At 52.0% G+C, this 25,718-nt stretch overlaps 1 protein-coding gene across 6 annotated transcripts in view; it reads left to right on the top strand.

The window, feature by feature from the left end:
- Positions 1 to 25,718, top strand: part of xrcc6 (X-ray repair complementing defective repair in Chinese hamster cells 6) — a 58,946-nt gene that overhangs the window by 4,628 nt on the left and 28,600 nt on the right. For all 6 annotated transcript variants that reach the window (XM_038783703.1, XM_038783704.1, XM_038783706.1 and 3 more), the window contains 5 exons: positions 4,224 to 4,333; positions 8,827 to 8,965; positions 11,201 to 11,455; positions 18,745 to 18,928; positions 20,839 to 21,025. In XM_038783703.1, the coding sequence (XP_038639631.1) occupies positions 4,224 to 4,333; positions 8,827 to 8,965; positions 11,201 to 11,455; positions 18,745 to 18,928; positions 20,839 to 21,025 (875 nt within the window). The remainder of the gene's footprint in view (positions 1 to 4,223; positions 4,334 to 8,826; positions 8,966 to 11,200; positions 11,456 to 18,744; positions 18,929 to 20,838; positions 21,026 to 25,718) is intronic.

The raw sequence follows: 25,718 nt of genomic DNA, 5'->3' as shown, positions 1-25,718 counted from the left end.
AGTCTGTCTGTGACTCTAGCTTAGTTTGATATTCTCTCTTGGCATCTCGGATACAGGGTACAGAGGAGATTTACAAGGATGTTGCCTGGTATGGAGGAAAGATCATATGGGGAAGGCTGAAGGACCTGAGGCTGTTTTCGTTAAGAGAGAAGAAGGTTAAGAGGTGACTTAATTGAGGCATACAAGATGATCAGAGGATTAGATAGGGTGGACAGTGAGAGCCTTTTTCCACGGATGGTGATGTCTGGCACAAGGGGACATAGCTTTAAATTGAGGGGAGATAGATATAGGACAGATGTCAGAGGTAGGTTCTTTACTCAGAGAGTAGTAAGGGCGTGGAATGCCCTGCCTGCAACAGTAGTGGACTCGCCAACACTAAAGGCATATTAGTTGGATAGGCAGATGGACAATAAGGGAATAGTGTAGAGGGACTTTAGAGGGGTTTCACAGGACGGCGCAACATCGAGGGCCGTAGGGCCTGTACTGTTCTATGTTCTATGCCGTTCACCTGTCAGGAATAGGAACATTGACGGCTGAATGGGACAAGTTGTTGATAGAAAAAGGAATCTCGGGTCATAGAGGCAGGAAAGTGGAGACAAGATGACTGCTCCAGCTCATTGGATTGTGGCGGAGGCTCGATGGGCCGAATGGCCTACTCCTATTTTTAAAAATTTAACGTGCCCAATTCTTTTTTTCCTATTAAGGGGCAATTTAGCATGGCCAATCCACCTACCCTGCATATCTTTGGGTTTACATAGAACATACTGTGCAGTAGGAGGCCATTCGGCCCATCGAGTCTGCACCAACCCACTTAAGCCCTCACTTCCACCCTATCGCTATAACTCAATAACTCTCCTAAACGTTTTTGGATACTAAGAGCAATTTAGCATGGCCAAACCACCTAACCTGCACGTCTTTGGTCCGTGGGAGGAAACCCACGCAGACACAGGGAGAATGTGCAAACTCCACACGGACAGCGACCTGGGGCCGTGATTGAGCCCGTATCAACACGCTCTGCACTTGGTGATAATTCAGATCATGACCTAAAATCCGAGCCGCCATCAGCGACAAAGCAGTACTCAGCGGTGCTTCACCCAGATGAATTGGCCAACTCATAGAATTCGTAAAGTGCAGAAGGAGACCATCCGGCCCCAACGAGTCAGCACCGGCCGTTGGAAAGAGCACCCGACTTAATCAGCCAGAGTGTGGTTCTGCCTGAGCAGCTCTGTGTTTCACAGCGATTTCCTCTTGGGTAATGTGTGCTCTCTCTGTTATGATCATCCCCTTGCAACCCCTGGAAAGCATGACAACTGATTTTGTGCTTTCTTCCCTCTCCCTGGAGCCCCAGCTAGTTAGACAGCATCTCCAACATTCCCTGTGGAGCAGAAGAAAACAGAGCAGGAATAGGTGGCTGGGCCTTACAAGCCTTACTCCACCATTCAATAACATCATGGCTGACCTGACTCTGGCCCCAATCGACCACGGGCGAGATTCTCCGATCCCGTGCCGGATCGGAGACTCGCCGGGGGGAGGGGGGCGTGAATCCCGTGATGCTGGCTCGCCGATTCTCTGGAGACTATGTGGCAATGGCGTCGCCGCGACACCGGTCGGGGACATCTCAACCCAGCCCCCCCTCGGTGATTCTCCCTGCGCGATGGGCCGAGTGGCCGCCGAGTTCGGCCGAGTCCTGCCAGCGTCGCTCTCGTGTGGTCCTACCCAGTGGGACCTCGGCGTTGTGGCTGCCTGGTGGGGAAGAGGGGGATCCAACTCCGGGGGAGGCCTGCACGGTGGCCTGGCCCACGATCGGGGCCTATTGATTGGCGGGCGTGCTATTCCGGTGGGGGGGGGCTTATGTTCCTTCGCGCTGGGCCCCTGTAGGTCTCCGCCATGTTGCATCAGCGCCTGCATGGCGTCGGCAACCCACGCGCATGCGCGAACTCGTGCCGGCCGTGCTCGCTTCCATATTGATAGCTGGAGCAGCGTGAAGCGCTCCAGTGCTGTGCTGGCCCCCTGTGCGGTGCAGGATCGCTGACCCTCTGGGCCAGATGACATCAACACTTAGCCCCAGGATCGGAGAATCCCGCCCCAGGTATTTGACACTAATCAGCCGTCAGTCACTTCCATCGAGCAGTCACCGGCGGCAAGATCGTCCAGAGATGAAAAATCTCAAAATCCCACCTCAATAATGACATCCAGCCACTAGAAACACTCTGCCCATTGAGAAGAGACGCAGTTTTCCATTTGACAGGAACTCAAAGTCCAGTGGGGCAGATTAAACAATTTTAATAAAATAACACTCAACTTTTTTATTGGGCAGCACGGTGGCCTAGTGGTTAGCACAACCGCCTCACGGCGCTGAGGTCCCAGGTTCGATCCCGGCTCTGGGTCACTGTCCGTGTGGAGTTTGCACATTCTCCCCGTGTCTGCGTGGGTTTCGCCCCCACAACCCAAAACGTGCAAGCTAGGTGGATTGGCCACGCTAAATTGCCCCTTAATTGGAAAAATGATTGGGTACTCTAAATTTATTTAAATAAATTTACAAAAAAAAAACTTTTTTATTGAATTGAAAATCAGGTGATATGAAAGGGAGTAGTTTTGAACGTGAGGAGTTCCCACTGGTATCTCCTGGTTTACCAGCACAGGGATGCTTCCCCTGGCTAACTCCACAGAACTTGACTGATTGCACTGAATTGCAGCGGCGCCTGGCCTCAGGCAGCCCGTGCTGCCATCTTCCAATACCTTCCGAGACTCCTCCTCTGACCAGAGGAAGCACGGGGCTGAGAAACAGGAGATTTTTATTCATTATTATGGTCACGGTGGGTCAAATGGCCTCCTTCTGCCCCGTAACAATTCTGTTATTGTGTGAAGCCTAAAGAAATCACCCTTCAGATGTTAATGGTAGATTTTCTGAGTGCTCACTCAGGTGAGCTATCTGACCCGTGGCAGGCGAGGATTCGGAATCCCTCCCTCCCCTTCAAGGTGGGTAATGAATAGCCCACCGGAACAGCTAACTGCAGAGAGAATCTGTGTGGGCAAGGATTCCCTTTGCTGGGTTTCCCTTGGCTCTGTGGGTCGCCTGCTTGTCTCTTAAGTCACAAAGTGGTGGGTTTATGCCCCAATCCGGGACTCGGGCTCCTCATCCAGGCTGACACTTACCGAGTATTACATTGTTGGATGAATTGTCACCTGGAGGTGCAGCTCGAGGTGGATGTAAAGGATTCTGTGGCAGTATTGTGAAGAGGGAGGTGGGGGTTGGGGGGGGGGGTTGCTGTAAAGCCAGATGGGAGATCCTGAAGTTGTGAAAGACACTATATAGAACGATGTTACAGAGCTGTTACAGCACAGGAAACCACTCAGCCGATATCACTGCTGACTGCCTGCGAGAGCAGCTCCGCTACTGCCACCCCCCCAACCTTTCCCCAACCTTTCCCCTCACTCTGCAATCCCTGCTACGGCCGCACATAGTCCCTTTTCCCGCACTGAGGGGCTCTGCTCGCCGGAACTCCTTAGTGCAGGAAGAAATCAGGATGTCATTTAAAAATGGCGTCGCGATCTCTCAACCCTCCTAACACCCCCCTCCCAAAGCCCAATTCACCTATAAGGGGGTCCTTCCCACACCCCATGTGCAGGGCACTCCTGGGTCCGATCCACTCCGTGGGAAAAATGCCAGCCTGGTATTCTGACAGTGCAACCTGGGTGGTGACTGCCTGGCACCCAGGTGGCAGTACCAGGCTGCCAGTCTGCCCTGAGGGCAAACAGCTGCAACCTCCGATGCCGAAGGGAGACCTCCTCAACAGCGTCTCCCAAGGTGTCCCAAGTCGAAGGGGTTTGATCCCTCACCTTGGGTAGATCAGGGGAGTGCTTACAGGAGTGAGACTAGCTGTCTCACTCTAATATGCAGCTTTGCGAAATAGTGATTCCACCACGTCTTGCGAGATTGAGTTAGATCTCGCGAGGGGTGGCGAGCTGGGTACATCCCGGGAGTGACATCTCCCGGCCACTCCGCCTTGTGGGCGTAACGCGGACGCAGATCGCGCCTTTAGACCTTTCAACCAAAGAGAATGTATTACACCCACCTCCGTGGTGCCCAGTTGTTGCAAACACCTTTATCCCTCGTAATACAGAGAGGGTGTGGTGGTTGGAGAATAATGCAGTTTCTCAATCTTATCACCTTCCTCACTTTTCCATGAATTAGGGTTGTGACATGTTAATTTGTGTTTCAGAGGACGTTCGATACGTAGGAAGGGACAGCTTAGTCTTCCTCATTGATGCCTCGGAAGCCATGTTTGAAATGAATGATGAAGACATTTCAGCATTTGACATGACTATTCAGGTAAGAGGAGACCAGTGACAGGGCACTGTGCCCATACGGGCAGTAACTGTACAGCTCTGGCAGTGACGGGACCAGTGACCCAGAGGCTGAGAGTTCAAACTCACTCACGATAAGATAATGAACTAAATTCAGTAAATCTGGAGCAGTCCACAGTCAAAGTGTCCACACTGAAGGCTTGCAACTCACTAATGGGATTTAATCAGGACTCTCATATATTGGCAAAGACTTGATGGGCAGTGATGCGCTAACAAACACAAACACAGGGGCTGGTTTAGCTCACTCAGCTAAATCGCTGGCTTTTAAAGCAGACCAAGCAGGCCAGCAGCACGGTTCGATTCCCGTACCAGCCTCCCCAGACAGGCGCCGGAATGTGGCGACTAGGGACTTTTCACAGTAACTTCATTGAAGCCTACTCGTGACAATAAGCAATTTCAATTCAATTTCAATTCAGGTGATGTCCCAGAGGACTGGAGAATAGCCAATGTTGTTCCTTTGTTTAAGAAGTGTAGCAAGGATAATCCAGGGAACTTCAGGCCGGTGAGCCTTACGTCAGTGGTAGGGAAATTCTCGAAGAGAATTCTTCGAGACAGTATCTACTACCATTTGGAAGCAAATGGATGTATTAGCGGGAGGCAGCACGATTTTGTGAGGGGAGGTCGTGCCTCACTAACTTGGTAGAGTTTTTCGAAGAGGTCACAAAGGTGATTGATGCAGGTAGGGCAGTGGATGTTGTCTTCAGTAAGGCCTTGGACAAGGCCCCTCGTGGTAGACTGGTACAAAAGGTGAAGTCACACAGGATCAGAGGTGAGATGGCAAGGTGGATACAGAACTGGCTAGGTCATAGAAGGCAGAGAGTAGCAATGGAAGGGTGGTTTTCTAATTGGAGGGCTGTGACTAGTGGTGTTCCGAAGGGATCAGTGCTGGGGCCTTTGCTGTTCGTAGTATATTGATTTGGAGGAAAATGTAACTGGTCTGATTAGTAAGTTTGCAGACGACACAAAGGTTGGTGGAATTGTGGATAGTGATGAGGACTGTCGGAGGATACAGCAGGATTTAGATTGTTTCGAGACTTGGGCGGAGAGATGGCAGATGGAGTTTAATCCGGACAAATGTGAGGTAATGCATTTTGGAAGGTCTAATGCAGGTAGGGAATATACAGTGAATGGTAGAACCCCCAAGAGTATTGAAAGTCAGAGAGATCTAGGTGTACAGGTCCACAGGTCACTGAAAGGAGCAACACAGGTGGAGAAGGTAGTCAAGAAGGCATACGGCATGCTTGCCTTCATTGGCCGGGGCATTGAGTATAAGAATTGGCAAGTCATGTTGCAGCTGTATAGAACCTTAGTTAGGCCACACTTGGAGTATAGTGTTCAATTCTGGTATCCACACTACCAGAAGGATGTGGAGGCTTTAGAGAGGGTGCAGAAGAGATTTACCAGGATGTTGCCTGGTATGGAGGGCATTAGCTATGAGGAGCGGTTGAATAAACTCGGTTTGATCTCACTGGAACGACGGAGGTTGATGCGCGACATGAATAGGATGGGAATAGAGGGATACAAACCCCGGAAGTGTAGAAGATTTTAGTTTAGACGGGCAGCATGGTCGGCACAGGCTTGGAGGGCCGAAGGGCCTGGAACAGTCCTGTTCTGTACTTTTCTTTGTTCTTTGTTCTCACACACACACACACACACACAGACATATGCACAAACACACACAAATGCACAGACAGGGTAGCACGGTAGCACAGTGGTTAGCACAATTGCTTCACAACTCCAGGGTCCCAGGTTTCGATTCCCGGCTTGGGACACTGTCTGTGCGGAGTCTTCACGTTCTCCTCGTGTCTGCATGGGTTTCTTCCGGGTGCTCCGGTTTCCTCCCGCAGTCTAAAGACGTGCACGTTAGTTGATTGGCCATGCTAAATCTAAAGTGTCCAAAAAGGTTAGATGGCGTTACTGTGTTATGGGTATAGGGTGGCGGTGTGAACTTAGATAGGGTGCTCTTTCCAAGGGCTGGTGCAGACTCGATGGGCTGAATGGCCTCCCTCTGCACTATAAATTCTATGACACACGCAGTCAGACACTCACACACATACAGATGGACAGGCGCACACACCTAGACACACTCATACATACATACACGCATACATACACATACACACACACACACACACAGACAGACACAAACATACACAGAGTCCTTCTTGAAAAACACCTGAGGAAGGAGCAGGGCTCCGAAAGCTAGTGATTTGAAAGAAACCTGTTGGACTTTAACCTGGTGTTGTAAGACTTCTTACTGTGTTAAAAACATTTAAAAGTCATATTTGCCTCAAAAAAAAGTTTTTGAACTTGTACCGTTGTTTTTACAAAAGACTGTGAAGACAATTTACCGTTGAAAAAGTGGTCAGGAACTAAAGAAAGATATCTAATGAGTGAAGCCAATTAATACTGATTCACCAGGGGGAAATGGGTACGCCTTCAGACAAAATCTAAATGAAGTTCAAACTCCCAGAAATAAAAACATGAAATACTGGAAGGATCAGACAGTCTCCATGGAGACTGGGTGTGGACTTAATACACCAGCTGATGGCATTTCATCAGAAACTTTAACCCCACCTTCCACCCGGCACAAGTGCTGCCCTCCCGTGTCACGGAGCATTCCCTCTGTGGTGCTGCCCTCCCGTGTCACGGAGCATTCCCTCTGTGGTCCAGAATTCACCTGCACACCTGCATCGCGCTCTGCTCACCCGGTTCGTGTCGTGGGTGACCTGATTCATGTCAGTGTGCCCTCACACCCAGGTGAATGAACAACCTGAGGGGGGGGGGGGGGGGGGGGGGGTACGATCAGACACAAAGACCTGATAATTATAGGCAAATGCCGTTACCTCATTGGCGGGGAGATGGAGATGATCAGAACAGGAAACGCTGCCTGTATAAATTGCAATTTGGAACTGCCGTGGGAATCCCCAATCCCGCTCCAGAAAATGGGAATGAAAAATCCGGCCCCCGCCCTAAGGGTTTCTCTGCAGTTCAGCCTGTCGAACTAGGAGTGCAAATCTAGAGCACTTTAGTGACAATCCTGATTCTTTTGCTCTCAGTCTGGTCTCAATAAAATTTGAGACGGATTTGCAGGTATCAATTATTGTTTATTTTAACCAGCTAGCTGGGGTGACTCACTCTATTAAAAGCACAGGACACAACCACTGTCTCCTGAATCTTCAACAGTGAGAGAGAGCAAAAAGCACAAAGCTGTACAGATACATTCACGTTGCATCAAGTTTCACATACATACGACCAAATAAGGCAACAGTAAGGAATGCAAGATTCCCATAGGTCATCCCTATACACTTCCTGACCTGGCCACATATCCTGATTGGCTCACTTCGCATTCCTCAACCCTGGGGCCCTCTTTTACCCAGCATTCTTTCCATCACCCTCTGCACGAGGATCTGGTCCTTGAACCGCCCCTCCCCCCTTCCTGGCCATGCTTTGCTCAGTTCCTTTGTTCATTCCCTGATAAACTCATTACCCTACTCTTCGGCTCCTATACCCGGGTCTATCCTCTACATTATCCCAACTAATTATCCCATCTTGTATCACATTCGTTTGTTCAATTCCTCAATATACCACCTTTGACAATTACAGTTTGACCCGTTTACATTAACAGTCTCCATATTACATGGAGGATGAATTTGTTTCGGTATTCGGGGTATAAAATTAGGTGGATATATCGAGATGAGTATTTAGCTCTCATCTGTACACCTGTAACAAAGTTAAAACAATCTGAAAATAAAGGGAAAAAAGTTATTCCGTGATGGCCTTGGGAAAGAGCTGGGATTTGGAATCAGCTGTTGATCTCAAGACCTAATTCGTCAGCTTCCAGTTGATGAGAGGACAGTGAACAACAACATTGGGCTTGAAACCAGAAGACTCTGAATTAGCGACAGACACGATCGAGAGTTCCTGCTCTTATAAAACAGCAGGTTTCTTAGCCTGACCAATGGCGTGGGAAAGCTGTGAGATTTATTTCCTCCTTCATGGCATATGGGCTCATTGGCAAGGCCAGGGTTTGTTACCCATCCCTATTGCCCTTCAGAAGGTGGTGGTGAGCTGCCTTTTGCAACTGCTGAGGTGTCAGCACGCCCACTGTGCTGTTAACGGAGGGAGTTCCAGGCCTTTGGCCCAGCGACAGTGCAGGAATGGCCGATACGTTTCCAAGTTGGGATGGCTGGAGGGGAACCTCCAGGAGGTTGGGTTCCTAGGTAACTGCTGCCCTCCTCCTTCTAGATGGTAGCGGTCATGGGCTTGGAAAGTGCTGTCGAAGGAGCTTTAGTGAGTTGGTGTAGTTCGTCTTGGAGACGGCTGCCACTGTGTGTTGGTGGTGGCGGGAGTGAATGTGTAGGTGGTGGGTTTAGACTGAATGTGGTTTGGTTGGTTGATGAAGCTGTGACCACTGCTGCTGCTGCTGCTGACTGATTGGACACTTTCTGCTTTCAGTGTGTTCACAAGGTCTACACCAGTAAGATTATCAGCAGCGACCGGGATCTTCTGGCTGTCGCGTTCTTCGGGACTGAGAAACACCAGAACTCTGTGGACTTCAAACATGTTTATGTCCTGCATGACTTGGACACGCCAGGCAAGTTTATCTCCCGGACCCGGTGACTGTTTAAACTCGATGTGGAATGTCTCCCTCCAACATTCACAGCTGGGACTTTGCTCTGTGTGATTTGTGATGTTGGATACACAGCAGCAAAGCTGAATAACCCGACAATCTGATTTACTGATGTTGGTTGAGAAGCAACTATTGGCCAGGATTCTGTGCAGGCACTCCAGAAGCATTTCATTGGCTGGAAAGTGATTTGGAATATCTGGGATTGTGAAAGGCAGCACAGTAGCATGGTGGATAGCACAATTGCTTCACAGCTCCAGGGTCCCAGGTTCGATTCTGGCTTGGGTCACTGTCTGTGCGGAGTCTGCACATCCTCCCCATGTGTGCGTGGGTTTCCTCCGGGTGCTCCGGTTTCCTCCCATAGTCCAAAGATGTGCAGGTTAGGTGGATTGGCCATGATAAATTGCCCTTAGTGTCCAAAATTGCCCTTAGTGTTGGGTGGGGTTACTGGGTTATGGGGATAGGGTGGAGGTGTTAACCTTGGGTAGGGTGCTCTTTCCAAGAGCCGGTGCAGACTCGATGGGCCGAATTGCCTCCTTCTGCACTGTAAATTCTATATAAATGCAGTGTTCACATTTCCCCACCCTCTCCTCACTGGATCAGTGTTTTGCAGAGCAGGAAACCGGCACGATGGATAGAATGGCCTCCTTATGGACTGTAAGGTTCAATGGGGGCGATCGAACAGCCACATCGCTCCCGGCTTGGTGACACGACGAGGTTGTTAGCTCTCCCGAGATTAGCGGCATTCGGAACGCCTCACTGGGCAAGATCCCGATTTACATTTTTAAATGTAATCAGCCTTTGGGCTGATTTAAACGTGTGTGCACCAGATTCTCCCCGGCCTCGAGAACGAACATCTGGGCCTGGGAGACCTCGCCATGGCTACATTTAGCCCTCACCAGCGTGGACAAGGTGTAACAGCACCTACATGGGAGAGGGGGGTTCTTCCAGGCCATCGGGGGCCACTGGGTGATCAGGCTCTGGGCAAGGTGGTACCCTGGCACCCCTGCCCCCCCCACTTCCCCTCCCCTGCCCCCCCCACTTCCCCTCCCCTGCCCCCCACTTCCCCCCCCCCTCCCCCCCCAGCCCCCCCCCCCCCCCCCCTCCCCCACCAACTCTCTTGCGACCTCTCCTCTCCTGTGACTTCCATCGTACCTTCACTCGCCTGAGGCCTGGGTCCCTTGCTGAGCCTGGACCTCTGATAGGTGTGTTACTGGCAGCTCCCACCGCTGCTGCCTGGGGTTGGGGCAGGGGGCTGGGGAGTTGGGGGAGTTGCGGTGGGGGGAGTTGGGGTTGGGTTGGGGATTGGGGGGAGTTGGGGTTGGGGTGGGGGATTGGGGTGGGATTGGAGTTGGCGGGGAGGGGATTGGGGGAGTTGGGGGTGATTGGGGTTGGGAGTTGGGGGGGGTTGGGGTGGGGGGGGTTTGGGGGAGCTGGTGGTTCCCACCCTCTGGTTCCTGGTTGGAAAGTGTAAGGAGTATGTTCCTGGAAACCTCTCTCCCAATGAGGTCATCATCTTGTATCTGTGAAAGAGGACAGGCCATTTGTGAGAGAGAGAGAGAAATACAGCACAGAACAGGCCCTTCGGCCCACAATGTTGTGCTTAGGTTAATCATAGAATTTTGGACACGAAGGGCAATTTATCATGGCCAATCCACCAACCTGCACATCTTTGGACTGTGGGAGGAAACCGGAGCACCCGGAGGAAACCCACGCACACACGGGGAGAACGTGCAGACTCTGCACAGACAGTGACCCAAGCCGGAATCGAACTTGGGACCCTGGAGCTGTGAAGCAATTGTGCTATCCACAATGCTACCGTGCTGCCCTTAAGAAGAAATTAATCTACACTCCATTATTCTACCCTAATCCATGTACCTATCCAATAGCCGTTTGAAGGTCCCTAACGTTCCCAACTCAACTACTTCCACAGGCAGTGCATTCCATGCCCCCACTACTCTCTGGGTAAAGAACCTACCTCTGACATCCCCCCTATATCTTCCACCATTTATCTTAAATTTATGTCCCCTTGTAATGGTGTGTTCCACCCGGGGAAAACGTCTCTGACTGTCTACTCTATCTATTCCCCTGAACATCTTATAAACCTCTGTCAAGTCGCCCCTCATCCTTCTCCGTTCTAATGAGAAAAGGCCTAGCTGAATAGGTTGATGTTCTAACCTGACTCCATCTGTCTGGGCACAGGTGCTAAGCGGGTACTGGAGCTGGACCAGTACGAGGGTGAGAAGGGGAACAAGTCCTTCAAGGAGAAGATCGGCCACAGTGCGGACGGTTCACTGAGTGATGCCCTGTGGGTCTGTTCCAATCTCTTCAGTGATGTCAGACTCAAACTGAGTCACAAACGCATCATGCTGTTCACCAACAACGACGACCCACACACCAGAGACAGCAGCAAGGCTCGAATGGCCAGGACTAAGGCCAGTGACCTACGAGAGACAGGTGGGTGAGCCACTGTTACCATACAGCAAGTCAGCAATTGGCTGAAAGAAATGTGACTCACTCGGTCTTCACTTTGAGTTGTAGCTCTGTTCCTGAAAAGTATAACTTTATGTGAAACAACTTTAAACAAATCGGGTTGTCCCATTCAAACTGGTAAAATCTGTATTTCGAATCTGTGGGACATTTCTCAACCTGTGATTGGAAATATTTAACATTGCTCAATTCCTTTATCGGTAAGTAAACTAACGTTTGAAATATATGATGTGGAGATGCTGGCATTGGACTGGGGTGAGCACAGTAAGAAGTCTGACAACACCAGGTTAAAGTCCAACAGGTTTGTTTCAAACACGAGCTTTCGGAGCACTGCTACTTCCTCAGGTGAATGGAGAGGTAGGCTCCAGAAACATATATATAGACAAAGTCAAAGATGCCAGACAATGCTTAGAATTTGAGCATTTGTAAATTTTTACAGATCCAAAGGTAGGGGTAACCCCAGGTTAAAGAGGTGTGAATTGTCTCCAGCCAGGACAGTTGGTAGGATTTCGCAAGCCCAGGCCAGATGGTGGGGGATGAATGTAATGCGACATGAATCCAAGGTTCTGGTTAAGGCCGTACTCACGTGTGCGGAACTTGGCTACAAGTTTCTGCGGCGATTCTGCGTTGTCGCGTGTCCTGAAGGCCACCTTGGAGAACGCTTACCCGGAGATCAGAGGCTGAATGCCCGTGACTGCTGAAGTGTTCCCCGACTGGAAGGGGACATTCCTGCCTGGTGATTGTTGCGCGATGTACGTTCATTCGTTGTTGCAGCGTCTGCATGGTCTCGCCAATGTACCACGCTTCGGGACATCCTTTCCTGCAATGTATGAGGTAGACAACGTTGGCCGAGTCGCACGAGTATGTACTGCGTACCTGGTGGGTGGTGTCCTCGCATGTAATGGTGGTATCCAAGTCGATGATCTGGCACGTCTTGCAGAGATTGCCATGGCAGGGTTTTGTGGTGTCATTGTCACTGTTCTGAAGGGTGGGTAGTTTGCTGCAAACAATGGTTGTTTGAGGTTGCGCGGTTGTTTGAAGACAAGCAATGGGGGTGTGGGGATGACCTTGGCAAGATGTTCATCTTCATTGATGATGTGTTGAAGGCCGTGAAGAAGATGTCGTAGTTTCCCCGCTCCGGGAAACTACTGGACGACGAAGGGCACTCTGTCGGTTGTGTCCCGTGTTCGTCTTCTGAGGAAGTCGGTGCTGTTTGTTGCTGTGGCACGTTGGAACTGTCGATCGATGAGTCGAGCGCCATATCCCGTTCGTACGAGGGCATCCTTCAGCATCTGTAGATGTCTGTTACGCTCCTCCTCGTCTGAGCAGGTCCTGGAGAAGTGGAGCATCGTGAGGTTATCCGTGGGCTTGCGGTAAAGTGAAGTGCTGAGGTGATGTCCTTGATGGAGATGAGTGTGTCCAAGAATGCAACCGATTCTGGAGAGTAGTCCATGGTGAATCTGATGGTGGAATGGAACTTATTGATGTCATCATGTCGTCGTTTCAGTGATTCTTCGCTGTGGGTCCAAAGGAAAAATATGCCATCGATGTATCTGGTGTATAACGTCGGTTGAAGGTCCTGTGCGGTGAGGAGGTCTTGTTCAAACTTGTGCATGAAGATGTTGGCATATTGAGGTGCGAATGTGGTCCCCATGGCTGTTCCGTGTTTCTGGATGAAGAACTTGTTGTCGAAGGTGAAGACGTTATGATCCAGAATGAAGCGGATGAGTTGCAGAATTGTGTCTGGGGAGATTGGCAGTTGTCAGTGTTGAGGACTGAGGCTGTTGCAGCAATGCCGTCGTCATAGGGGATGCTGGTGTAGAGTGCCGAGACATCCATTGTGACGAGGAATGTTCCTGGTTCAACTGGTCCATGGGTGCTGAGTTTCTGTAGGAAGTCCTTCGTGTTGCGACAGAAGCTGGGCGTACCTTGTACGATGGGTTTCAAGATGCCCTCGATGTAGCCAGAGAGGTTCTCACACAGGGTCCCATTGCCTGAAACAATAGGACACCTGGTGTGTTGTCTTTGTGTATTTTCGGGAGGCAGTAGAGATCTCCAGTGCGGGGAGTACGTGGGATGAGAGCACGTAGGGTGCTCTGAAGGTCTGGAACCAAGGTATTGATCAGTCTGTTGAGTTGGTGGGTGTTCCTTGGTTGGATCTGCGGGTAACTGTCTGTAGTGTTCCTGGTTGTTGAGTTGTCGGTATACTTCTTTGCTGTAGTCCGTTCTATTCAGTGCGACGGTGGCCCCTCCTTTGTCTGCTGGTTTGATGACGATGTTGCGGTTGGTTTTGAGAGCGCGGATGGCGTTGGGTTGTGCTTGGGACTCCTGACGGTTGAGCATACATGTAGAGTCTAGGGCAGTGGCCTTCCTGAGGGGTTCAATTTGACTCTTTCCTCTTCGGTTGCCGCACCGCAGATCTCTCGGTCTGCTGTTCCAGTTCATTGGTAGTCTCTCCAACAGGCCAACAGTGAACCCAAGGAGGCCAATGGCCTCAGTACTCAACATCGACAACTGCCAATCTCCAGACGCAATTCTGCAACTCATCTGCTTCATTCTGGATCACAACGTCTTCACCTTCGACAACAAGTTCATCATCCAGACACACGGAACAGCCATGGGGTCACATTCGCACCTCAATATGCCAACATCTTCATGCACAAGTTTAAAGAAGACCTCCTCACCGCACAGGACCTTCAACCGACGTGATACACCAGATACATCGATGACATATTTTTCATTTGGACCCACGGCAAAGAATCACTGAAACGACTACACAATTACATCAATAAGTTCCATCCCACCATCAGATTCACCATAGACTACTCTCCAAAGTCCGTTGCATTCTTGGACACACTCGTCTCCATCAAGGACGGTCACCTCAGCACTTCACTTTACAGCAAGCCCAAGGATAACCTCACGATGCTCCACTTCTCCAGCTTCCACCCTAAACACATTAAAGAAGCCATCCCCTATGGACAAGCCCTCCGTATACACAGGATCTGCTCTGACGAGGGGGAGCATAACAGACATCTACTTACGCTGAAGGATGCCCTCGTGCGAACGGGATATAGTGCTCGACTCATCGATCGACAGTTCCAACGCGCCACAGCAAAAAACCGCACCGACCTCCTCAGAAGACAAACATGGGATACAACCTTCGTCGTCCAGTACCTTCCCGGAGCGGAGAAACTACGACATCTTCGCAACCTTCAATACTTCATCAATGAAGATGAACATCTTGCCAAGGTCATCCCCACACCCCCACTACTTGCCTTCAAACAACCGCGCAACCTCAAACAAACCATTGTTTGCAGCAAACTACCCACCCTTCAGAACAGTGACAATGACACCACAAAACCCTGCCATGGCAATCTCTGCAAGACGTGCCAGATTATTGACATGGATACCACCATACACATGAGAACACCACCCACCAGGTACGTGGTACATACTCGTGCGACTCTGCCAATGTTGTCCACCTCATACGCTGCAGGAAAGGATGTCCCGAAGCGTGGTACATTGGCGAGACCATGCAGACACTGCGACAATGAATGAACGGGCATCGTGCGACAATCACCAGGCAGGAATGTTCCCTTCCAGTCGGGGAACACTTCAGCAGTCAAGGGCATTCAGCCTCTGATCTCCGGGTAAGCGTTCTCCAAGGCGGCCTTCAGGACGCGCGACAACGCAGAATCGCCGAGCAGAAACTTATAGCCAAGTTCCGCACACATGAGTACGGCCTCAACCGGGACCTGGGATTCATGTCTCATTACATTCACCCCCCCAGCATCTAGCCTGGGCTTGCGAAATCCTACCAACTGTCCTGGCTGGAGACAATTCACACCTCTTTAACTTGGGGTTACCCCTACCTTTGGATCTGTAAAGATTTACAAATGCTCAAATTCTAAGCATTGTCTGGCATCTTTGAATTTGTCTGTATATATGTTTCTGGAACATACCTCTTCATTCACCTGAGGAAGGAGCAGTGCTCTGAAAGCTCGTGTTGGAAACAAACATGTTGGTTTGATATATAAATATACTCTTCCCTCGTTTGCTGCCATGACCCTCCCTGTCTGACCCTCAGCTCCCGGCCTCTTCCACTCCCTGACCCATTCTACCACTGCCAACCCACCCGGCTGACGGCTGCTCCTGATCCTTGGCCCTCTGGGCCTCTGCTGACCCTCCCTCAGCTTGTAACATTTACCACTCTCTGGCCGCCCCCTCCCCCTGCTGCCAATCCACCACAAACCAGAGGTTGGCAGTGAGTGTGGGGTCAGGGAGTGTGAGTAGCCTCAGGCCAGAGGGTCAACAGCACAAAAAAAGGTCAAAATGGTCGTGTGGCCCTTTGTCAGACCAAGGATGAAGCAACTTTAAAACAAAACTCTCAATGTTAAATGCAAATGCGGATCCCGTTAACTGACCAAATTTAAAGCAGAGCACTTTGCACAGGGCAGTTTAAAACGGGACTTGTGGTATTGGTGTTTGTGCAGTACTGTTTCTCTGCTTGGGCATTAACAGTAATAATTGGAACTTGTGTAGCACCTTTAACACTGCAAAACATCCAAAAGCTTGACAGGAACGTAACAAAACAAAATTTATTGCTGAGGTGCGGAAGGATAGGCGACTAAAGATTCAGGAAGATTCAATGAAACAGCTTAAGGCAAAAAAGCGAGTTCCGTGGGCAGCACGGTAGCGTAGTGGTTAGCACCGTTGCTTCACAGCTACAGAGTCCCAGGCTCGATTCCCGGCTTGGATCACTGTCTGTGCGGAGTCTGCACGTTCTCCCCGTGTCTGCGTGGTGCTCCGGGTGCTCCGGTTTCCTCCCACAAGCTCTGAAAGACGTGCTGTTAGGTGAATTGGACATTCTGAATTCTCCCTCTGTGTTACCGAACAGGCGCCGGAGTGTGGCAACTAGGGGCTTTTCACAGAAACTTCATTGCAGTGTTAATATAAGCCTACTTGTGACAATAATAAAGATTTTTTTAAAAAGAGGTTCAGGAGGTTATTGGTATTCCAGAGCTGAAGACACAGCTGCAGTAATGAAGCGAAGGAACGGAGTAATGCACAAGAGGCCAGAATATAAGAAATGACTGTGACTAGGTCAGCAATCACAGTGATCACACAGCGTCTCCTGGGTCCTGGAGAACCTTGAAGAGCGCAGAGGTCTCAGAGGGCTGTCGGTCTTCTGGAGATTACAGAGATGGGTAGGGCCAAGGCAACGGAGGGATTTTACAGGATTGAAAATTTGACAAGATTGAAAATTGTGCTTCATACAAACAGGTAGTATTGAGGAATCAGGGGAGCTGCAGAAGGATTTGGGCAGGCTAGGAGAACAATGTGGGAAAGTGTGAGGTTATGCACTTTGGTCGGAAGAATGGAGGCATAGACTATTTTCTAAATAATAATCTTTACAAAGAAAAGTAGAGCACAGTAACAGGCCCTTCGGCCCTCCAAACCTGCACCGACCATGCTGCCCGTCTAAACTAAAATCTTCTACACTTCCTGGGTCCGTATCCCTCTATTCCAATCCTAGTCATGTATTTGTCAAGGTGCCCCTTAAATGTCACTATCGTCCCTGCTTCCACCACCTCCTCCAGCAGCGAGTTCCAGGCACCCACTGCCCTCTGTGTAAAAAAAACTTGCCTGTAAAACATCTCCACTAAACCTTGCCCCTCGCACCTTAAACCTATGCCCCCTAGTAATTGACCCCTCTCCCCTGGGGAAAAGCCTCTGACTATCCACTCTGTCTATGCCCCTCATAATTTTGTAGACGTTTATTATTGTCACAAGTAGGTTCACTCCTCGCCCCCCCATTACCTCCCGATTAATAGCAGTTCCTGGAATGTTCCTTGTACCCTCTATAGTGAATACAGAAGCAAAATATCTCTTCCTTTCATCTTCCATTTTCCTATTATCTCCTATTAGCCCCATTCTCACTCTCCAGGGGACCTGTACTCACTTCTTTAACTCTTTCCCTGTTTAACTACCTACAGAAGCTCTTTGCTGTTTTTAATTTTCTAGCTAGCTTCCTCTCGTACTCTAGTTTCTTTCTCCCGATTAACCTTTTTGTCATCCTCTGCCATTCCTTATGACCAGTCATCTTTGTGCTTTTTCCTTAAGTTTGACACTTTCCTTAACTTCTTTAGTTAACCATGGTTGGCAGGTCCATGTCTGAGACTTTTTCTTTGTTGTAGGAATATTGAGTGTTCTGAAATATCCCCTTAAACTTGTGCCATTGCTTCTCTATTCATCTATCCTGTAGGCAAGTGTGCCAGTTCACTTCAGTTCAACATCCATGCCCCCGTCGTTGCCCATATTTATGTTTAAAAATACTAGTTGTAGACCCACTCTACTCCCTTTTGATTATTTGGTTGGGTTTAAACAGGATTAGACTAGTGTTGTACTGTGTATTGGAGTTTCAGCTAACGTTCCCTTTTCTGCTTCCACTGTCCTGACCCACACACGAAGGCCAGTCCCGTGGAGGTGGCCCAGCATCTGAAACTCAGGGGAACGGACAAACTTGCTGGTCGGTAACGACCTGCCCAATACCGTGACGGTACGACGACCAGAAGTGAACACTTCCCCACCCTGTCCCCACACCCACTAACACAGTCTTGTAATCGAGGTTAACCCAGTGAGCCAATTAAACCCAGCCCAGGGGATCACCGAGAACAGATTTAATCTGGAATCTGATCTTCTGGACATCACAATCTCTCTCCCCACGTCATGAACCAGGGGCTGGATTCTCCACCCCGCCGCGCCACATTTCTGTTTCACCCCGCCGGCGGGACGCTCCATTTTGCCGGCTGGTCAGTGGGGTTTCTCATTGTGGAGCAGCCCCATGCCGTCGGGGAAACCCCCGGGCTGCCGGCAAAATGGAGCAGCCCGCCGGCGGAGAATCCAGCCCCTGATCCGGCTCCACCGCACAGGATCGGAGTAGAGTTGGAGAGAAAATTGTCAGTTCCTTTTGTTATATTGGGCGAGATTGTCTGGCTAATCATGCGGGCGGAATGTTCCGGTCCCACTGAGACGGTGGGTTTCCAGGTGACGTGGGGTGGATTCAGTGAGAAACCCCATTAATAGCGACTGGACCCAGGGGATCCCGCAGGGAGGCCAGGGGATCCCGCAGGGAGGCCAGGGGATCCCGCAGGGAGGCCAGGGGATCCCGCAGGGAGGCCAGGGGATCGTGCCCATTATCTTCACCACAATGTTGTGACTGGATTATCTTTGCCTCTGTCCCTGTCTGCGTGCAGGTATCGTCCTTGATCTCATGAATCTGAAGAAGCCTGGTGGCTTTGACACATCTCTCTTCTACTGTGACATTGTCAGTGTGTCCGAGGATGAAGATGCGCCCGTGCAAAGCAGGGAGTCAGCCAAGTTGGATGATCTGCTTCGGAAGGTGTGGGCCAAGGACTACAAGAAAAGGGCTGTCACCAGGTCAGTGGTCACCAGGAATAGCGCAGTGTCTCCTGTACCAATGAAAACTGGAGTTTCTAATATAGTCCTTCCTGACACATTTTCCCTGTGCACCTTGGCAGACTGGAAGATCCAAGTTCATGTGCGTAACCTGCTCAATGGAGCAAGACGCCTTGGCCTGAGGTTGAAAAGCTAATTATTGGCTGCTGTGAGGAAGAGGGGACAACCCAGCTTCTGTGGAACTGCAGCACGGGCTCCATGGAGCAGCTGGTATTTATATAGATCCCCATCGTGTCTCCGGAAGGATGAGCAGGCTCCTTCTCCCTCTTGTGGAGATCTTTTTAAAATTATAAACGGTGATCATAGAATCGACACAAAGAGCGTGTTTCACTTGCGGGGAACTAGAAACTGTCAACACAAGTCATTGGGCGAAATTCTCCGACCCCCTGCAGGGTCGGGGAATCGCCTGGGGCCGCCGAAAATCCCGCCCCTGCTGTGGCAGAAATTCTCCGGGAATTGGCAGGAGCGGAAATCGTGCCGCTCTGAGCGGCGAGCCCCCTGCGGCGATTCTCCGGCCCGCGATGGGCCGAAGTCCCGCCGCTGGGAGGCCCCTCCTGCCGCCGTGGTTTGAACCACCTCTGGCGGCGGGATTGGCGGCGTGACCGGGCCCCCGGGGTCCTGGGGGGGGCGCAGGGTGATCGGACCCCGGGGGTGCCCCCACGGTGGCCAGGCCCGCGATCGGGGGGCACTCTTTCTTCTGCTGCCGCCACAGCCTCCACCATGACGGATGCGGAAGAGAATCCCCAGCGCGCATGCGCCGGTGGTGACATCAGCGGTAGCGGGTGACGGGCGTCAAAGGCCGCTGGTGCAGGTTTTGGCGCCAGTCGGCGTGGTGCCAACCGCTCCGGCGCGGGCCTAGCCCCTCAATGTGAGGGCTTGGCCCCCAAAGGTGCGGATAATTCCGCAACTTTGGGGAGGCCCGACGCCGGAGTGGTTTGCGCCACTCCGCTACGCCGGGTAGGGGAGAATCCCGCTCATGGAGAGAGAAATCTAGCCGGGAATACAGGAGAAATCTCTTTATCCAGAGAGTGGTGGGAATGTGGGACTGGCTACCACAGGGTTGTAGTGAATTGGGTCGATGCATTTGAAGGGAAGCTCGAAGAGAGAGAAAAATTAGACAGACGCTGATAAAGTTAAGTGAGGAGTGGTGGGAAAAAGCTTGTGTGAAGCATGGAGGTGTAGGGCTCTAAGGCCTGTTTTTCTGCTGCATATCCTATGTTGGGCAGCACGGTGGCACATTGCTGCCTCACACCGCCAGGGACCCGGGTTCGATTCCAGCCTTGGGTGACTGTGTGGAGTTTGCACGTTTTCCCTGTGTCTGCGTCGCTTTCCTCCTCCTCCCACAGTCTAAAGATGTGCAGGTTAGGTGGATTGGCCATGTTAAAATCGTTCCTTAGTGTCCAAAGATGTGCAGCGTAGGTTCCAAGGATAGGCTGGGGGAGTAGGGTGCTCTTTCGGAGGGTTTGTTCAGTCTCGATGGGCCAAATGGCCTCCTTTTGCACTGTTGGGATTCTATGAAACATATCCAGTACGTCCTGTTACTTTGAAGAGAAGCAGCCAAAATGTTAACAAACGTAGCAGCTATTCACTTCCACAGTGGGGTAAATGACCAGTTCTGTTTTTGATGGTTAATTAAGGAACACACGTTCTGACTATACAGGGCTTCCTTGTTCTTCAGGTGGTGCCATGGGATTGTTTCCATCCAGCTGACCAGGTCTTTGGCGGCTTGGCTTAAATCGCGCCCCCACCCCTAAACTCTGGCCTTCTTCAGCCACTTAATGTGCATCAGAATGTCTTCACCTCTGACCCTGTGAACCTCTCTCTGCTCTGGTGCTGATTGCATTTGATGTCCTGTTTTTTGTTTTGTGCAGACTGAGCCTGAAGCTGGGAGAAGGCGTGGAATTTTCAGTCGGAGTTTACAATCTGATCCGCGGTGCCAGGAAACCCAGTGCCATCCGCCTGGACCGGGAAACCAACGAGCCGGTCAAAACTAAAACCCGCTGGTTTAATGGGGATACGGGCAGCCTGCTCCTACCCAGCGACACCAGAAAGGCCCAGGTAAAGAATAGTGAACCGTACTGAACAGAAACATTAACACCGTCATGTCAAAATACTGCCATGCTGGCAATCTGAAATATCCCTCTCTGAATTCACTAACTGCCCTTGAGAAGGTGGTGGTGAGGAAGCTTCTCAAAGCGCTGCACTCTGACAAACAAAGAGCAATACAGCACAGGAACAGGCCCTTCGCCCCTCCCAAGCCTGTACTGAGTCGATGTTTCAACCAATCAGCAACATTTTCTCCTGTCGTATAAATGGTTTTGGTTGTTTGAAATTGGGCATTCTGGCTTTGTCCTGATGAGTGTAAGATGAAAAGTTTTGACAACCTGTGTCTGTTCAGCATTGCTTTTGAAGTTTCTGTGATATAGAAAAGTTTTAATTTACATTTGACTCTCCCTATTTTGCAGATTGATTTGCAATCTTTCCCTTGTCATTTAAAATGAGGGTCAACGTGAGGTACCTTTTTTTTTTTAGTTTCTGCCTAATTTTTGTCACTCTTCAAATGGCTGCCTGTTCCTGAATATATATCAGCCTCGTTTCAGCATCCTGATTATTTTGTACAATCCCACCCAGATCCACGTCCCCAGATTCATTTTCCATTTTTCAACCAGAACTTCACTGGATTCAACTCTGAAGAAGGCATCATACAGACTGGAAAATGTAACTCTCCCTCTGCCAGAGTTTTTCTAGCATTTTCTGTTTGTATCCGCAATATTTTGCTGTGACTTCACTGGATTTATCTACTTAAAAATATCTATAATAATGGGCAGCACGGTGGCTCAGTGCTTAGCACTGCTGCCTCACGGTGCCGAGAACCCGGGTTCGAACCCGGCTCTGGGTCACTGTCCATGTGGAGTTGGCACATTCTCCCCGTGTCTGTGTGGGTTTCACCCCCACAACCCAATGATGTGTAGAGTAGGCGGATTGGCCGCCCTAAATTGCCCCTTAATTGGAAAACAAATTGGGCATTCTAAATTTATTCAAAAAGAATAAATGATGGATTCTTCCATAAAAATGTCTGACCTAATGAGTTATTGTAACGGAGCATGTCTGTGCCTCCCAGTCTTATTTAACAAAAGCACAAACTCAATAAGTAAAGGAACATAGTACAACAGTGGTGGTTAAATCACAGTGTGATATAATCCATCAGAGGACCAATTCTTCTTTTCAGTTGACCTCTGGTCACCATCATACTCATGTCAACTGAAATTCTTTTAACACTCTTCCCCCAGCCTAACTCGCCCCACGCCCCATTCACAGCCCGCCCCACACCCCATTCACAGCTCGCCCCACGCCCCATTCACAGCCCGCCCCACGCCCCATTCACAGCCCGCCCCACGCCCCATTCACAGCTCGCCCCACGCCCCATTCACAGCTCGCCCCACGCCCCATTCACAGCCCGCCCCACGCCCCATTCACAGCTTTCCCCATTCACAGCTCGCCCCACGCCCCATTCACAGCCCGCCCCACGCCCCATTCACAGCCCGCCCCACGCCCCATTCACAGCCCGCCCCACGCCCCATTCACAGCTCGCCCCACGCCCCATTCACAGCCCGCCCCACGCCCCATTCACAGCTTTCCCCATTCACAGCTCGCCCCACGCCCCATTCACAGCCCGCCCCATTCACAGCCCGCCCCACGCCCCATTCACAGCCCGCCCCATTCACAGCCCGCCCCACGCCCCATTCACAGCCCGCCCCACGCCCCATTCACAGCCCGCCCCACGCCCCATTCACAGCCCGCCCCACGCCCCATTCACAGCCCGCCCCACGCCCCATTCACAGCTCGCCCCACGCCCCATTCACAGCCCGCCCCACGCCCCATTCACAGCTCGCCCCACGCCCCATTCACAGCCCGCCCCGCGCCCCATTCACAGCTCGCCCCACGCCCCATTCACAGCTTTCCCCATTCACAGCTCGCCCCACGCCCCATTCACAGCCCGCCCCACGCCCCATTCACAGCTCGCCCCACGCCCCATTCACAGCCCGCCCCGCGCCCCATTCACAGCCCGCCCCGCGCCCCATTCACAGCTCGCCCCGCGCCCCATTCACAGCCCGCCCCACGCCCCATTCACAGCCCGCCCCACGCCCCATTCACAGCCCGCCCCACGCCCCATTCACAGCCCGCCCCACGCCCCATTCACAGCTCGCCCCGCGCCCCATTCACAGCTCGCCCCACACCCCATTCACAGCTTTCCCCATTCACAGCCCACCCCACGCCCCATTCACAGCCCGCCCCGCGCCCCATTCACAGCCCGCCCCGCGCCCCATTCACAGCTCGCCCCGCGCCCCATTCACAGCTCGCCCCGCGCCCCATTCACAGCTCGCTCCGCGCCCCATTCACAGCTCGCCCCGCGCCCCATTCACAGCCCGCCCCACGCCCCATTCACAGCACGCCCCGCGCCCCATTCACAGCTCGCCCCGCGCCCCATTCACAGCTCGCCCCGCGCCCCATTCACAGCCCGCCCCGCGCCCCATTCACAGCTCGCCCCGCGCCCCATTCACAGCCCGCCCCACGCCCCATTCACAGCCCGCCCCACGCCCCATTCACAGCTTTCCCCATTCACAGCTCGCCCCACGCCCCATTCACAGCTTTCCCCATTCACAGCCCGCCCCACGCCCCATTCACAGCCCGCCCCACGCCCCATTCACAGCCCGCCCCATTCACAGCTCGCCCCACGCCCCATTCACAGCTCGCCCCATTCACAGCCCGCCCCGCGCCCCATTCACAGCTCGCCCCATTCACAGCCCGCCCCGCGCCCCATTCACAGCTCGCCCCACGCCCCATTCACAGCTCGCCCCATTCACAGCCCGCCCCGCGCCCCATTCACAGCTCGCCCCATTCACAGCCCGCCCCGCGCCCCATTCACAGCACGCCCCGCGCCCCATTCACAGCTCGCCCCGCGCCCCATTCACAGCTCGCCCCGCGCCCCATTCACAGCCCGCCCCACGCCCCATTCACAGCCCGCCCCACGCCCCATTCACAGCTTTCCCCATTCACAGCTCGCCCCACGCCCCATTCACAGCTTTCCCCATTCACAGCCCGCCCCACGCCCCATTCACAGCCCGCCCCACGCCCCATTCACAGCCCGCCCCATTCACAGCTCGCCCCACGCCCCATTCACAGCTCGCCCCATTCACAGCCCGCCCCGCGCCCCATTCACAGCTCGCCCCATTCACAGCCCGCCCCACACCCCATTCACAGCTCGCCCCATTCACAGCCCGCCCCGCGCCCCATTCACAGCCCGCCCCGCGCCCCATTCACAGCTCGCCCCATTCACAGCTCGCCCCACGCCCCATTCACAGCTCGCCCCATTCACAGCCCGCCCCGCGCCCCATTCACAGCCCGCCCCACGCCCCATTCACAGCCCGCCCCACGCCCCATTCACATTCCTAATTCTGATGTTCCTATGTAACTGAGGGGTTTGCTCGGCCATTTCAGAGGACATTGGGTCTGGAGTCATATCTAGGTCAGACCGGGTAAGGACGGCAGATTCCCTTCCCTGAAGGACATTAGTGGACCAGATAGGTCTTTACGACAATCGATTTGTGGTCACTGAGACTAGCTTTATCATCCTGATTATTTGAATTTAAACCCGACCAGTTTGGGTGAGCATTATCCTTGGCTTCCGGTTTAAGAGTCCAGTGTCATCGCCACTGTTGTAGCACATGGTAATAAGTCAGAGTTCAAACACAACAGTGATTTATTAGCAAAGGAATAACTTCATATTTATAAATCAACACAACTCCAACACGGACTAGACCCCTTGACTCCCGGGATTACCCTGATTGCCCACAGCCAGGGTCTGCACCCAGGCACACGATAGGCCCGGATTCACGCGCTCGATCCCCACAGGGTCCGTGGCCCGCGAAGATCACCCTTAAAGGGGCCACATTATTGTATTCCTCCCCCCTTAAGTTCCCTCATTATTGCACAAAATAAACTATTATATGCAACTGTGTTCAGTAAGAAAGCCAATGGGCAGAGTTCACAAGTTCAGTGTGTCTGGGCACTTACGGACTCTTGCTGAGCGCCGGAAGGCAGCCGCCGGTTTCTCCAGGCTGGAGGCTGCAACAGGGGCAGGAAAATCCACCTACTCCGAAGGTGAGGTAGTGCCGACACCCTCCTCAGCGCCTTCTGGCGGCAAACGAGATTCCCCCTTGGCAAGACCTTGGTTCGACCTCCGCCGACTGTGTGGCTGTTGAACATGAACACGATTGGTGACTACCACTGGGTCCACCCGCCTCGCTGTGGGAGTGACAGCCTCCCACCTTCTCACACGATCTACATGCTTCCACAGCCCTGCAGGTCAACAACATGGACACTACGCTAGTCTTTGCAATAATGTTCCCGGATCGCAGCCTGATTCCCCTCCAAAATTCGGAAAATCACACCACTATGCCAGCGCGTCCCCTGTGTTGAGCTGTGTGATGTTTTGCTATGTTAAAAGTGTTTTATAAAGAGAAGTTTATTTTCTTTATTCATTCATAGGGTGTGGACATTGCTGGCTAGACCCAGCATTTGTTTTCCACCCCTAGTTGCCCCTTGAGAAGGTGGGGGTGAGCTGCCTTCTTGAACTGCAGTAGTCCATATGGTGTAGGTACACCCACTGTGCTGGTTTTTTTTAGAATTAGAACAGTACAGCACAGAACAGGCCCTTCGGCCCTCAATGTTGTGCCGAGCAATGATCACC

This window comes from Scyliorhinus canicula, chromosome 23 (genome assembly GCF_902713615.1).
Source record: "Scyliorhinus canicula chromosome 23, sScyCan1.1, whole genome shotgun sequence".
NCBI lineage: Eukaryota > Metazoa > Chordata > Chondrichthyes > Carcharhiniformes > Scyliorhinidae > Scyliorhinus > Scyliorhinus canicula.
This window is presented reverse-complemented; position numbering and strand designations above follow the sequence as displayed.